The sequence below is a fragment of the Galleria mellonella genome, unplaced genomic scaffold (genome assembly GCF_026898425.1).
Source record: "Galleria mellonella isolate WM207_F2 unplaced genomic scaffold, CSIRO_AGI_GalMel_v1 utg64, whole genome shotgun sequence".
NCBI lineage: Eukaryota > Metazoa > Arthropoda > Insecta > Lepidoptera > Pyralidae > Galleria > Galleria mellonella.
In genome coordinates this window covers 6,156,121-6,171,736 of record NW_026442133.1, presented here as the reverse complement: position 1 = coordinate 6,171,736, position 15,616 = coordinate 6,156,121, and the positions used below count along the sequence as shown (strand labels likewise).

At 29.1% G+C, this 15,616-nt stretch overlaps 1 protein-coding gene across 1 annotated transcript in view; it reads right to left on the bottom strand.

Annotated features, from left to right (window-relative positions):
* The window catches only part of LOC113514036 (uncharacterized), a 113,466-nt gene that overhangs the window by 90,733 nt on the left and 7,117 nt on the right, over positions 1 to 15,616 (bottom strand). Inside the window, exon 2 of the mRNA XM_052900038.1 lies at positions 8,513 to 8,785. Coding sequence (XP_052755998.1) covers positions 8,513 to 8,585 — 73 coding nt within the window. The 5' untranslated portion in view covers positions 8,586 to 8,785. The remainder of the gene's footprint in view (positions 1 to 8,512; positions 8,786 to 15,616) is intronic.

The window sequence follows — 15,616 nt, the reverse complement described above, 5'->3', positions numbered from 1 at the left end:
GAACTACGTTCTTTATTTAAGTAAACAAACGAACGACTTTCATATATTATCTTGTTATCTTTTCTTTATTTATTTTGTCTATGTGTAAAAAAATTGTAACTGGTAGATGAATAAATAATCTAAAAAATAGGAAATAATAATTTTTAGAATATTTGTCCGTCCGTATATTTGTTTTACAAATTGCACACGGTTTTTTATTTTTCAGATGTGCATACGTTATCTATAAATAATCTATTATATTGATTTTCCTTTTCATAATTCACGCATACGAAGTTGCGGGCAGAAGTTAGTTTATACTGTTAAATCTAATATTAATATTATGACTATATTCTTGTTATTAATTCTCGACAGACAAGAATTAAAAACTAATTCTTTAATCCTTGTTAGTATTAGTATTCTTGAATGCAATTTAATCAATTTGAGATTGATTTTATATATTAAATTATGTCTCAATTTGCGTTCCTATAATTACAGGAATGTAAACTATAGGTATAGGATGGTAAAGTGGTATAAAACGATGTGTATATTCTATTAAAATAAAACACTAGAACTTAATTGTAATATGAATCTTATCATCTAATCTAAAATCAATATTATTTCGTTGTTATGTTTATATTATGTGGTTATTCTAAATTCCAAAATATATAATGACGTCGGTAGTATTAATTTTTTTACAATTTACAAAAGTGTTATAAGGGGCGAAAATCTGATAATAAAAACCTATACTAAGCCTATCCTGTACTAACTAGAACGTGTAAATATATAGTAAATTCTAAGAGTAAATTATATCATCCTCTTATGGAGATAAGCCCAGGTACGTAACGAGTTGTTAAGGTGTTTAAACATAATACCAAAAAAAAATTTTTTTCGAAATAGAAATAGAACATTAATATATTTACTTAATAATTACCTAATCCATCATTCTCACTTCATCCCTGATTACTACCGTCACGTGTAATACTTAATTACCATATAATATTAGGTACACCTCATACTACAATGTCTGAAATTGCTATGAGTGTAAAAAACGGTAGATTACTTTGAATAAATTATAGTGTGGAACAAACTCGAAGCGAATGTCCTTCTTTCAGTTAATTAAGCTAAGTAATTGAAAAGGCTGTGTTTCTGTGTGATTTATGTTTGTAATCTTCATTGCCGTTCATTATGCGAGTACTTTACTACGAATAATGTTCGGACGCAGCTTTTGAGTTTTGTTTACATTAATAAATTATCACTGTGTAAAATATTATAAATTAGATTTTACCAGAGACTTTGATGACTTTATGTTACATAATCGGGATAAAAATTGTTAAAATTACGAGCGTGTACTTAGATTGAAGGTGGACATACCTTCAATTCCAATACGTGTATATTCCAATTCTTATTAAAATTCATGACAACAGATTGAGCTGTTAAGGCGCCAAGAAGTAAAAAACAAACAAATAAATCCAAACACACTTCCATATTTATAAAGTAAAAGCGGCTTTTGCCTACGTGAATTCGTATATAAAGTATCTCTGGGGTTAAGTTAGAATATAACTTATCTATAAATCAAATTACATTCAAATCAGTAGAACTTAATCAATTATAAGTTTATAGTAACTATTTTTACATTTGTAAAATCGGACTAATATAATTTTTACCTGGGATTTTGTCTGCATAACCGGGATATATTCTTTGGCGAAACAAAAAGTCGGCTATGTCCTTCTTCATACTATGTAGTACGCGTATATCAAACTTTATGATGATTATTATAAGGCATCCATTAGTATATAGCATCAAAAGAAGAGACGAGAGTTTGTTAAATAAACGAAATGCAAAAATAGTATAACCATTATAAACTGTGAAATGTAAATTTAAAAAATATAAATTTAAGAAGAATCTATGATGATAATGTGATACTCAATCTCTTATGAAACAAAGATATTTAATATGTGAAACTATTCATATTCTATCCTTATATAGTAGTAATTTTAATATTTTATATACAAACGGAAATCTTATTATAAAGAGGAAATGTTTTATGAAAAACTACTATAAATAAAAAAAAAATACTTAATCGATTTTAAAATTTCTTTATACAAAGTTACGTCATGAACGAGTAATATGGACTGCATTTTATTAAAAAAAAAAACGTGCAAAACCAGAGCAGTTCGAGTATTTAATAAATGCTTATATATTAAAACTTGGAGAAAAACGTCCTGAGAAATGTAACAGCAAAAAATATCTTACTTTTCTCGGTGACAAGTAATACTTATGTGAATATAATTTTGGTTACAATTTCGGTCAAAACGTCTTCACTAGATCAACGATATTTGAAAAATTACCAAAAAAAAAATTATAACCGTATTGTTCTACGATTTAGTTCTATTAGGAGAATTCAACGAACTGAAAAATCCTGAGGCAATTGTCTTCATAAATAGACCAAAAACTAGATAGAGAAGTCTACAGGTGACTTTGACTCTCTATTTGCGTTTACACCAGCGTATTAATCTTCTTTGAAATATACAATTATCTCTCAAAGTTTTATGAAGCCCGGGTGAGCGAGTTCTAACTCGAACGTCCGATTTTTTTTGTTATGTGATTATTTAAATTTCATGGATCAGCTATAAGCTTAACGGAATAATTAAGTTTAGAGTCTTTACATAAATATACATATATACTGGATTTATATTTACATACAAAGAAACAATGCAGCTTATTTAGCGCATAATTTTATATTCCTTATTTATATGACATATTATGCAACCTAATCAAATTTACTTTGCTGTGCGTGGATAGACCAACCAGGATATTTGCATATATTTGTATTAAGGGAGTAAGTATATTAAGTAAAAACATATTTTTTTATTATTTTAAATCAGTAGATATCATGGCATTCAGCGTTTTAGGTCAAAAAGGGATGTATTTTGTTGCTATAGATATTAGATAGACAGACAGATACTTTTTATTTTTTCCTTCAAAATATTACAATAGTAAACTTATTATAGATTTAAAGAATCACAAGAAATAATCGCAGTATCATATTATCATACATTTATCAATATTTACAACGCCGTGTAGATCTGGCATAGAATGAGCGACCACTTCCTTTCTTATGAGTGTTGTAAGAGGTGAATAAGGGAACTTAATGGCCAAGGGCTGGGCTACAGCGTCCCTCTTAAAACATCACCAAAGCCTATCTGCGGTTACTAACCCTGCCTTCCGCAAACCTGCAACTTGCCAAGTGAGCCAAGTACTGGCAAAACCCTCCAATAAGGGAGGCCTATTTTCAGTAGTGGATAGTTAAGGGCTGATATGATGATGATGATGATAATAATAATAATAATAATAATACCAATATATTTTTTAAAAACAAAATGGGAACTGTGAGTCAAACCGTCGTTTATGTTACATATGTATTATATTAACTTTTTTATTATATTAACTTGACAACTCTGTTTCTGTCTTTTAAGAACCAATATTGATATTGGTTTTAGTATTTTCAGTTCGTATCTGGATATGATAATTGTTTTTTAAGAGTATAATTAAAAGTATATTAGTGTAAAATTGTATTCGAGAGCCTTGTCATATTAATATAAACTTTTTACTAAAGTGATGTCTTGTTTTATATTGCTGAGAATCAAGAAGTAGGTACAATGTCTAAACCGAAGTATACGGACGAAGTTGACGTCTAAAAGATAGTAACCAGAATAAAATTATCGTTACAGTTTGTAATGTCTTGAAAGCAGATAGTTAACATAAACTTTATGTTTGTTAACAAACTTCCTTAGCAAGTGTAGGTACGGAAGTATTTTCAAAAGTTTAAAGAAGCTGTATGGAATCATAATCCGAATATTTTTTAAAGCTACCGTCCGGCAATTGTAAAGTATATTCTAGATCTAGTTCGTAGATGCGTTTATTATGAACTTAGGTAAAAGTTAATTTAATGTTTAATTAAAAATCTATATAAATATATAAAAATTGTTATGTATATATATAGAAAAACGTGTTAATATGTTTAGATGTTACCCGTCATACGTGAAGTTATACCCAGGAAGAATAAAGATTACTAAATTAAGATTACTAAGAATTACTAAGAATCGACACCAATTGCGATAAAATTATTACTGGATCTGTTAGTATTTTTAAAGTCAGTAGTAGAGCAAGTTGATTAAAAAAAGAATAATTAAAATTGGGTTATATTTGACAAAGATATTGATTATTATATACATCCAAAATTACATAGTGTAGCTCGTTTTTAATTTATCATAATAATGGTTATAAAAGTTCGTAATAGCTATAAAAACATTTATAGTCATTACGAACATTTATTTATGATCAGATATTTGACAATATACTAATTGCCAATTGTTATCTACGGTTTTGTACTGATATTTATAATAAAGAGGAAAGATTTGATTGTTTGTTTGTAATCGATAAATTTAAAAATCAATAAATTATTTTAATTTTTTTCAACAGTATTAAGATATAATATTAGTATTTTTAATTATATTTTCCAAGCGGAACTTGGCCTATATTTTATTTTTAAAAAATCTATCTACACCTGCGAAGCCGGGCTGGATCGCTAGTATAATATAAATATGTTTTTTATAACTGCTCAATCCATCAACAGAGTTAGAATCGGAGTTACGCAACTGTTATGTTTGTAAGTAGAAGTTATGTCTTACAAGAATTAAGACTGCTACGGTGTTTTAACCGACTTAAAAGAAAAGAGGAGAGGAAGTATATTTGTAAAATAAGTAAATAATATTTCTATAATAATTAAATACTGATAATTGTTACTTGAATAATTTTATTGAAATAAGATTTTCAATTTCAAATTTGAAGTTGTACGAGTATGTTCTAGTCCCGTCTTAAATTTTTTTCTATCATACAATAATTACTGAAATATGATTTCTATATTTGAATAACGTTTTGCCCATCCCCGGGTATAAATGTTGGCTACCTTGGTATATTGTAGATAACGAGCCGGTTGGTAACTCGAAACGTATATGAATATTTAAGGTTTCCAAAACTTATTTCTATATCGGGGAAAACTTACAAATGATATATTATGATATATAAGTTTTAAAACACTTATTATCACACAAATCTATGGGCACTGTCAAAGATTTTGTTTGAAAATGAGTTTATGTATATTATATTTACATGTCGTATATAATTTTGTATAATAATTCTTTGATGGCCCACTACTGAACATGGGCTCGAGCATGAGTCTTCTATTCCCAGGCTAATCTCAGACTCCGAGGTTTTCCCAAAAGACTACAGCATGGGGTTCTTCAAAAGGGGGGTAAAGAGGTTTCTTCAAGGTCGACGACGCGCGCGTAATACCTCTGGTATTGCAGGCGTTCATAGGCTACGGTGGCTACGGTAACCGCTTACCATCAGGTGGGCCGTATGCTTGTTTGCCACCTCAGTGGTACAAAAAAAAAGACAGTTTGGTACTTAAATGGTTCTATCTTAAAATTTCCTTTTTTACACTGGTGTTGATTTTTATTTGAACACTGTGACTAAGAAACTAAGCACAATGGCTTAGTCTAAGTTAGTTTTATTCAAAGTATTCAAGCAAAAATTCATAAATGTCTTTATGATTAATCAGTTAACTATTGGATTTTATTTCACCTTGTTTTTTATATATATCAATGATTTATGCAAAATGTCCCTTCCAAATTGTAACATAATAACATATGCCGATGACACAGCTTTGATAATTCATGGGCATGATTGGGCGGAGGCCCGATCTCATGCTGAATCTGCTTTGTTTATTATTTCAAACTGGTTGGCACAAAACCTTCTAACGCTAAAGTTAAATAAAACCAAATTAGTAACATTTTCTCCCAATAAGATCTCCCAACCAGACACATCTTTTAAAATACTAGCACACAAATGTAATACCATAGGTAATTCTGATTGTGATTGCCTCTCTATATCACGAACAGACAATTTCAAATACCTTGGTGTAATTGTAGATAGTATGCTGTCTTGGAATAGACATATTGAATCTGTAATCACACGTGTTAGAAAGCTAATTTACGTTTTTAAAAAATTGAGAAATGGTGCTGATTTCAAAATTTTGAAAACTGCCTATTTTGCACTTGCACAATCCATTATTGGTTATTGTATAACTGCATGGGGAGCTTTTAATAAAACGCAAATGCTAAGATTGGAAAGAGCTCAGCGAGCAGTATTAAAAGTTATGGCTTTTAAAACCATCAGGTATCCAACAAAAGATCTGTTCGCACTATGGAAAGTAAATAGTGTAAGAAAGTTATTTGTACTGATGTCCATACTGCGTAAACATAAGTCCCTTCCATATGATCCCTTATTACTTATAGACAAAAGAATTACTTATAAAGTTTGTAAAATTGATAAATGTCGTCTAGATGTAGTGAACCGTCATTATAAGTACATGAGTAACAAGTTATATAATAAAATAAATATGTTATTAACAATCTATCCACTTTCTTTACGTGATTGCAAAATAAAATTGATTAATTGGCTAATGACTCTTGAATATGATGATGTCGAGTCATTGATCAAGGTTTAATTATTAAAATTAAACATGCACATACACACACACACACACACACACACACACACACATGCTCGCACACACACACACACACACACACACACACACACACACACACACACACACACACACACACACACACACACACACACACTCGTACAAAATCCATTGATTAGTTTTATTTTTAGTAATTTTATTAATTTTCTCCTGTGTTATTGTTATTTAAATTTTGTACCGCATGTTATGGAGCGGGCGTTAATAGCTGCGACACAGTCTCTTTGTGACTAATGCAGTTATTATCGAACCTACAAAAAACTGTAAATTAAGCTAAGGATCCCAAATAAACATTTTTATTATTTATTATTTTATTTACCTATACTATAAAATACTCCAAGTAACATTAAACTAAGTTTCAACTACATAATCAGTTATATCTACCGTAAGATGTGTTTTGTATACCTATTTAGTTGTAGAAGTTTCAGATAGAACAAGTCTTTACGTAAACAAAACCGATGTGGACACATTTCGTATTGTTTGTTTATTTGTTCTGTATCTACGTAGGGTTTAGAAGTAGAAATAAACACATCGTGTTCTACTCGTATTATAATTACCCATAATTTAAAGGCACAACATATTGTAGCCTATTTTAACACTTAGAGTTATTCGTGCTCTAAGTGTTAAAAATAGGCTATTAAATTTTAATAATTTAATTTCCTTATGTCATTTAAAATAATTTACATGGAATGGAAAGTGGTAACCGTCGCCTATAGACATGAGGAGTATCATAGACATAACAGAACATACTGTTTCGCCCATGATACCCCCTATGTGTTGTCATTCCTGAGGACTCAGGTGTTATTCCTCTGTACCCAGTGATTTCACGCCATATCCCACCCTTCAAACCGAAACACAGCTATGCAAACACAACTGCTTCACGGTTGAAACACGAATGGGACAGAGGTACCCAAGCGATCGACTTTTGTACAAAGTCTCCCTCTGGTGTGTGTATATATATATATATATATATATATATATATATATATATATATATATATATATATATATATATATATATATATATATATATATATATATATAAATCATCTTTTGTAGAATAAAAATACAATATTTTTATAAATTTTGTATCGTAGCTAAAATTAATAAACACAAATAGTCTAGAACCGAATTTTGCAGTCCACACTTAATTACTTTAGTGTAATGAACCCTCATTTACACTTAGCTAATTAATCGCAAATTAATAGAGGTCGTAGTACGTGCTAAATTAGAAACGGCAGGTTGAAAGTAGGTAATAAATGTATAAAAATTCTTAGGTAAATATATCCTGAGTACATTATACTATTCTTAAGCGAAAATATATATTTTAAGCTACATTATTACTGTAATATCTGATGAAACTATTGTCAAATGCCTTCTAATTTTACAATAAAACTTAATACATATATGTATTTAATTACTCTATGATAAATTCCAGTATAGCTGTCATTCAATAGTATCAGAAATATTTTTTTACCTATGTATTTTTATATGATATCTGTCCAAGTTTTTTTTAGAACTATTGTCACACACGGTTATAATACACCTAAATATTCTAAGTTTCAAAATAAACTTTGTACAATAGTCATATGCTCCAATTTCTGTTTTTCCACTTCTATTCTGCTATTATGCAACTGCACCTGCATGTCTAAGTTTCAGTAAGAAAATAGTGTATGTTAACGATATTACAGGGTAAGAAGACATAACATCTTAGTACTCAGAAATTGCAACGCATGACTGGTGTTATTGTTTTCTTTGCGTGATAATTTCTTGTGACTATTTGTATCTATAATAAGTGTAAATTTATTATAGATACCAGTTCCTAACTGGTACCTTTAATAAATTTACACCAATATAATAAACCAATAAAGAGTGTCTATATATATGCTTAAAAATATATATAATAGAAAAATGAATAGTTACCTGCTATAGCTCTGCCCAGTAGCAGCGTACTAAATAATATGGACAGCACCCGACTCATTCCTCTCGCCACCATTTTGCTATGGTTGCCGCAACTCGATATCAACTTTTATCAGGGAACATTCTAGCAACTCAGTTGTCTATTTTCAAGTACACATTTTTAACTCTTCACAATGTTGGTCATTTCATTCTTGATCACGATCATTTTATTTATAGCATGTTTCAAAACCGTTACGACATTTTATTGTACTAATGTCGCTACATAATTATCTTAAGCTGGAAATGTAATTTATCAAAATTTATTATTTTTACATTATACTTGCATCGGTAACACAATACAAAATCACTTTTAAAAGGATAATAAATGCAATATAGGCATAAACAATTTTATTAGTTATACAATCAGTTATAGATTAAGAAAGGTCAATTTTATATTTTATCTTATTTTAAATCATTACCCATCCAACATCAAACAAAGGATAAACCATGTGATTACCTAAACAAAAGTGAGTTTATTTATTTTATAGAGATAAATTAAGGTTTCAAGATTTTTTTTTACCATATTTTTTAAGGTTTAGCTAACTTAGTTATGTTAGCGAAATACTTTTATACTATTATTAAATCTATAGATAGTATACCATATTAGTGAACATTGTACACATATATAATATATACATACCTCAAAATGTGTTAAATTGAATACCTACCTTGGGCCAGGAGGGAATAGACGCGGGATATATTTAATAAACAGCTGGTTATTTCGCTGCAAATTATCGCTAAATGAACGATGATTGGTCCACAGAGGCATGAAAGGACCAAGTTGTTGTTCCCTTGAATTAACTCTGGTATAACATAGTTACATAATATTATGTTCTAAGTATGTATAAGTAAATTATTACATACTTAGAACATACCAATAATATATTAAACAAAAATATTAAAATATTGGATTATCTTTTTATGTGACTTTAGAAATATTTTTTTCTTTATTTCATTAACACTATAGGTAGGTTTATAAATAAGAATTAAATTCGATATAAATAAATAAATAAATTAATAAGTATAATTAAAGGCTAGTAGAACATATGTAACAAAACTTTGTTTGTTTTGTGGGTTAATTGCACCCACAGAATTGCTACTTTTGAGAACAGTAAAAAACTTGTTTGAGTCATAAACTTCGGACAGGAGGTTTCCAAATGAGGGTGCCTCAATGTATACATAAAAGTTTTTCGGGTATTGTGAAACAAACGTCGAAATTATTTATATTTGGTCTTAGGGCTGTAAAATGGGGTTGTAAATACAGCTGGGCCCTCTTACTGGGTTACGTTTATAATAAAGATAACTTTGTGAAGTTTTTTGTTCACAATATTACTCTCTTTTTGTTAATTATGTAGGCTATTGTATATACTATCATTATACGAACTTAAACTAAGTTCGTGTAATGATAGTAGTATCGTAATAATCGAAAAATATATACTACCTATAAAAGAAATATTTGATAGTTTTTTTTTTTCAATTAAAAGTATATGAATCTGATAACAAACTGAACGTTTATAGTAAATCATGCTGCACATAGGGAGTTTACATTTTTTATACCATATATTGTAGATACATTACAAAGCATTCTTTGAGTATTTATATTTACCTTATTCTACAGTGGACTGTCCTGGAGGGTATTATTACGTTATTTGTATATAACAAAGAAAACTAATATACATTTTGCTCATAGATTTTATATCATTTGAGTCCTTGGGAAGAATATAAGAAAAAGAACATACCTACCAACTACTTATATAAACTACAATATGAATACGACTCCCACTCAATATCGATGCTCTATCTAACAGAACGATATTTTCCTTGTCGTAAACTACGGTATAATAAAATAATACCGGTTCGTGTAATATAGTATTCCTTTTTCAAGAAAACGTATCTAAAATTGTATTAAGATTACATAAATATGTATATTTATATGTTCAGATTATTATGTTAAGATAAATTAAGAGAATTTAAGTCATCATTATAAATAAATATATGAATCATGATTGGTCATAAAAACAATAGTGACTGTCTGTCTTAAATTTGAATGTGAGTTTGAAGATTTGAAAAATTATCTTTATGGAAAAAAATCATGTGTAAGTGTAAAATCATATGTCTATTAGCAAGGAAAGTAATCCCTTGCAAATCCGATGAATTGCATAATACGTCAGAGGGTAATACGTATTCATAAAAATCCCTAACAAGATCATGAAAACCCAAATGCAGAGGACCCTTGCATGAAAGCATTAGTCGTACCTACATAAATTACTCGCACGATTAGGCGTTTTTTCGCCCATAATTTAAAATGAACGAGCGAAAGAATAATAAATTCGTGTACTTATTTAGGTAAACTACTACTTTAGGTCACTACGAAATTGCAGTTGTTATATATATATATCATATAGCTACTACTACTGTACAATATAGGTAGGGTGGTCATTTATAAAATTGGACAAAAACCTCGCGTGACTAAGCAACAAGGCGTCGCCAAAACGTATTACGCAGCGACACATACGAATATACCAATAGTTAATGGTAGCACCCTATTGACTTGAATGTTCCTTTCATCGTATCGTAGCTTTCGTACAAATACTAAAATTACCTCAATATATATCTACAATAAGAAGAATCATGTTAGCATGTTTTCTTATATAAGGGAGTATGTAGGGACGTGCCTTAGTTCGTTGGGATTAATTAGGAGAAGCAGACTTAATGAATGAGAAAAATTTATTGTTTATTTTACATGTAAACAAATTTTCTCACTTTGTATACTTACTCGTACCTCCGATTAATATATTTTGTATTTATTTCTGTGTAAGGGGAATTTTAATATACTTTGTCCTTATTAATATTGTTCCATGTAATTGAGTGATCGAATAACAAATGTTTAAGATCTTTACAAATTTTTACTTTTATAATATTAGTAGGATTACTGCTATTCATCATGTATTCTCTAGTGAATCAAAACAAGGTGTTATTATTATAAATGAGAAAGAATCCTTAGGATTTCCTAATGTTTATTAGGCAAAGGGAGACAAAGATAACTATCTGGCGAGATCTCCTGCACATTAATGAACAATAGACGGTGACTTGTGGAACAAACCTTACCTGCGTGATGGAATAGGGGTCCAAATTCACACTATAAAGGCCTTTGTCCAGGACGGTTTAATGAATGCCTTGATTAACAATAAAACACAGCACCTAATTATCTACCTATAAGAATTAAATTCTCCTAAAGCTGTATTTATAGTTCGTTATGTGATCGTATTGTTTAGTAAAAAATGTATAGTATGACTACTACGAATAATAGTTTCTGTGAGTTATTTATAACTTCATTCAAGCAACACAACATTTTGTGCTTTTAATATATAGTTCTAGGAACTTAAGTATTTGACCTTCTCCTTCAAGATTGTATTGATGATAATGAAATTAAACCAAAACAAGGGCATTTTAATGACATAAATTAAATAAGTAGATACATTTTTATCAACTAATCAAATCTGAAGATAGTATTATATTATCTGTGTCTGAAGGTTATCTTTACTAGATCACTAGTTTTTATCCGCGATCTTGTCTGCATGACTGAAATATGTTGATTGGCCGGATGTCTTTCTTCGTACTAAATAATACATGTATGTTAACCAAATGCGATAACGACTGGACAAACTCACTTTCGCATTTGTAACATAACTAATTAATTAACTAACAATAATTAGCTTTGTAAACGAAATATATAATATTGAAATTACTAAAAATAAAACAACGGTCTCGTCTATGCAAATCTATATTACAGTTTCTAACAAGAGACTTTCTTAAGATATACATATATAAGAAATCGTAAAATGTATCGTGTATATACTTGTAGGGAAACTCATAACAAAACATAACACGCCGCTGTGTCGTAAGGTAACTAACTACTGGAATTTAGTCAGTTCGAGTTACCGAAAGCTAATAAAACTTTGCCATCGCGCCGCCAAATTCTGCGTAACATAACGAGTAAAACGAATTTCACCATATAATTTGACACTTTGGATTTAAATTATTACCTAGAATTGGCAACTTCTTCATATGTAAAATATTCATTGCCAATAAGCACTTTTCTTTGGATATATATAGGCTTGAATTCTTTACATTAATGGATTTAGATATCTTTACAACATACATATACATCGGAGTTATTTTATATAAGCTATATTCCGTGAACCATATGAACCAGTAAATATATATTGTGTATATGTTCGCCACCACTATTCTCAAACGCTTTCTGGTTTTACTGGTTAGCTGATTGAGAATACTATATGACATCAACTTGTCATTTGTACAAATGTTACTGTACAATAAAAAATAAATAAATTTAATATACTGTGTACCATATGCAAAAACTGCTATATATATATATGATTTGAATGAATTCGATCTATTCAGTAATTTTTGCGTGAAAATATAACAAACATCCATTCGTCCATTCATTCTTACTACCTTTTACATTTATAATATTACTCGTAATTGTATAATTTATGTATATTATGGTCTTCATTTTATGTTAGTTATGTAAATATTTTATTTACTGTGTATAGATATACATTATTAACTATTATTTTCTGTACCTATCCCAATAATGAAGCGCCGCGTTCGTGATTCACTGTTTATTCCAAAGGTTGACTGGTAGAAAATGCTACTCGGATTAAGTCCGCCTTTTGTGCAATATTTTCTTTTGGTCAAAAAAATTATTTAAATAATATATTTATTTAATTTTAATTAATAGTTTAATTTAATAAAATAATGTAATAGATATATCCATACAGAATAGATGTATCAAATACCAATAAAATTGCCTATAAAGTTAAATAACACTATTATTCTGTGGTTATGCATGTAGTATAACCACAGAATAATAAGACAAAGACTAAAATAAAAAAAAAAATAATAAAGCAGTTTTGTGTGCCTGTATTTTTTGTGATTTATGTTTTGTAATAGCCGTGTTGCATAAAGATCTCTAGTCTTGTTGGGAATAAAAAAGTAATGAAATGTTTTTATTTTTTTATATTTCCATAAGAATACACCGGGTACTATTAAAATGGCAAACAAGCTAACGACCATTTGATGGAGTGTAGTAACCATTGCCCATAGATATAATTTAAACAATTCTATAGAAGTGGAAGGAGAGGAATTGTTAGTAATGTTGTACAAGTTGGATACGGTCCTCATTGCTAGTGATATACCCTCATGATCAGATGAGGTTCTCTGTGGAGACTAATAGGGGATAAAGTCTTGTTATTTCACCTTCGATGCATTGACTTAACTTTATGCTAGTCTTTATATTCTGAATTGGTAAAGACATTGCGTAATATATATAAAAAAATAGTTAATACCTATCTATCTATAATATAGTAAAATGAAAACCTCTTTATGAAAATCTTTTATAATAATATTACATTATAAAGAACTTAAGCTATTTACACTGTGATAACTAATATCTTGTACTCGTACAGATCAACTATCGCCTATAGTGGGATCAATTTTCATTTCCAACGAGTACCTATTTATGACTATAATGAAATAAACGGGTATTATATTATATATTTGCTTTGTGTACTTTTGTTAGGAACATAAAAGTTAAATATGTTATATCACAACGCGCCATTTACGTAAATGAACTCAAACTCACACTCAAAAGGACGTGTTTAATTTTTTTAAATTGATACTTTATATAGAAGATCCTACTTATTTAATAACAGACTTATACTTCTTATATTAGAGATTGCATAGGCTATCTCGATCCAATAAAAACACAATCAAACCACACGATGATAAATGTACCAATTTCAATTTATCGCGTCTAGGCCGCATTATATGGGCAATAGAAACGACCAGAGCCGTAACTCGTACGTTTATGTCGTATTTCACGTTCTACGTGGTAATGGCTTCACGTACGATACCAGTTGGACCTTGACAGGTACATCTAATACTAGAAACAAACTTAACAACTTATATAGAAAAGTATTTTAACATGCTAATTTTTTTTGCTAGATGGGGCGAAGCAATGTTTTTGTTTTGAACATTTTAGTTTTGTTTAGTTATTAATAGGAAAATTGCTTTAAAAATAATAAATAATACATATCTAAATACCGCTGGATATTATACCATCTACTCACAAACTAAGACATAGTTAAATATTTTATTTTATTAAATTTTATTAAAATACATACAAAAATATTAATATAAAATCAATTTAAGCAATTTAGACAATTTTAGCTTGTGTGAGAATAGAAGCTACGTCCGTCGCAATACAAGGCAATCGCTAAGTCATCAATACTGCAATATTAACAATAGAATAGTACAATATATGTTTATATTAGCAAATATAAACATATATTTACTAAAGATATAGAAGTAATATTGTTTGCTGCTATGTTTACCTCGAACAAATGTTCTGAAATAATTTCAGTTGATTTCCCTATCTACGACGCGTCCTTTGTCTTGTGTTATAATTTCACGCTACCGCAGTAATAAGTCGACTGTAGGTTGGTATAAATGATTCATTTATATATCTTGATATGACGTAATAACTACGTAATAAGTTTAAAAATTCATATATTCAAAAATAAACAATTTAAATGTTGTTGTAAAACTGTGTTTAGGTACAATAAATAATTTTCAATGAAATTAGAGATTGGAATCGATGAAATAGAAAAAAAGAAATCCATTAAAGTGATAATTATTATCTACATTTCCTACACTTAATTTTTATTCTCGATAAGGTAATTGAGTAATTAATTATATAAAATAACTAGCTATATACCTCGGCCTTTCCCGCGTAATCAGTACATAAAGTATTTTATGTGCTGAGTTAGGATATTACTTACCCGTGTACCAAGTTTCATTCAACTCCGTTGAGTAGTTTTTGCATGAAATATCCATCCTTTCATCTATCTGTTCATTTATTCACCTACCCTTACAAAATTGCGCATTTATAATATTAATAGGAATACGATTCAAATCTAGTATTCATTTTTTTGTACAAACTAGGTAGATACACAAGATACGTTATATTCTGATATGATTGTC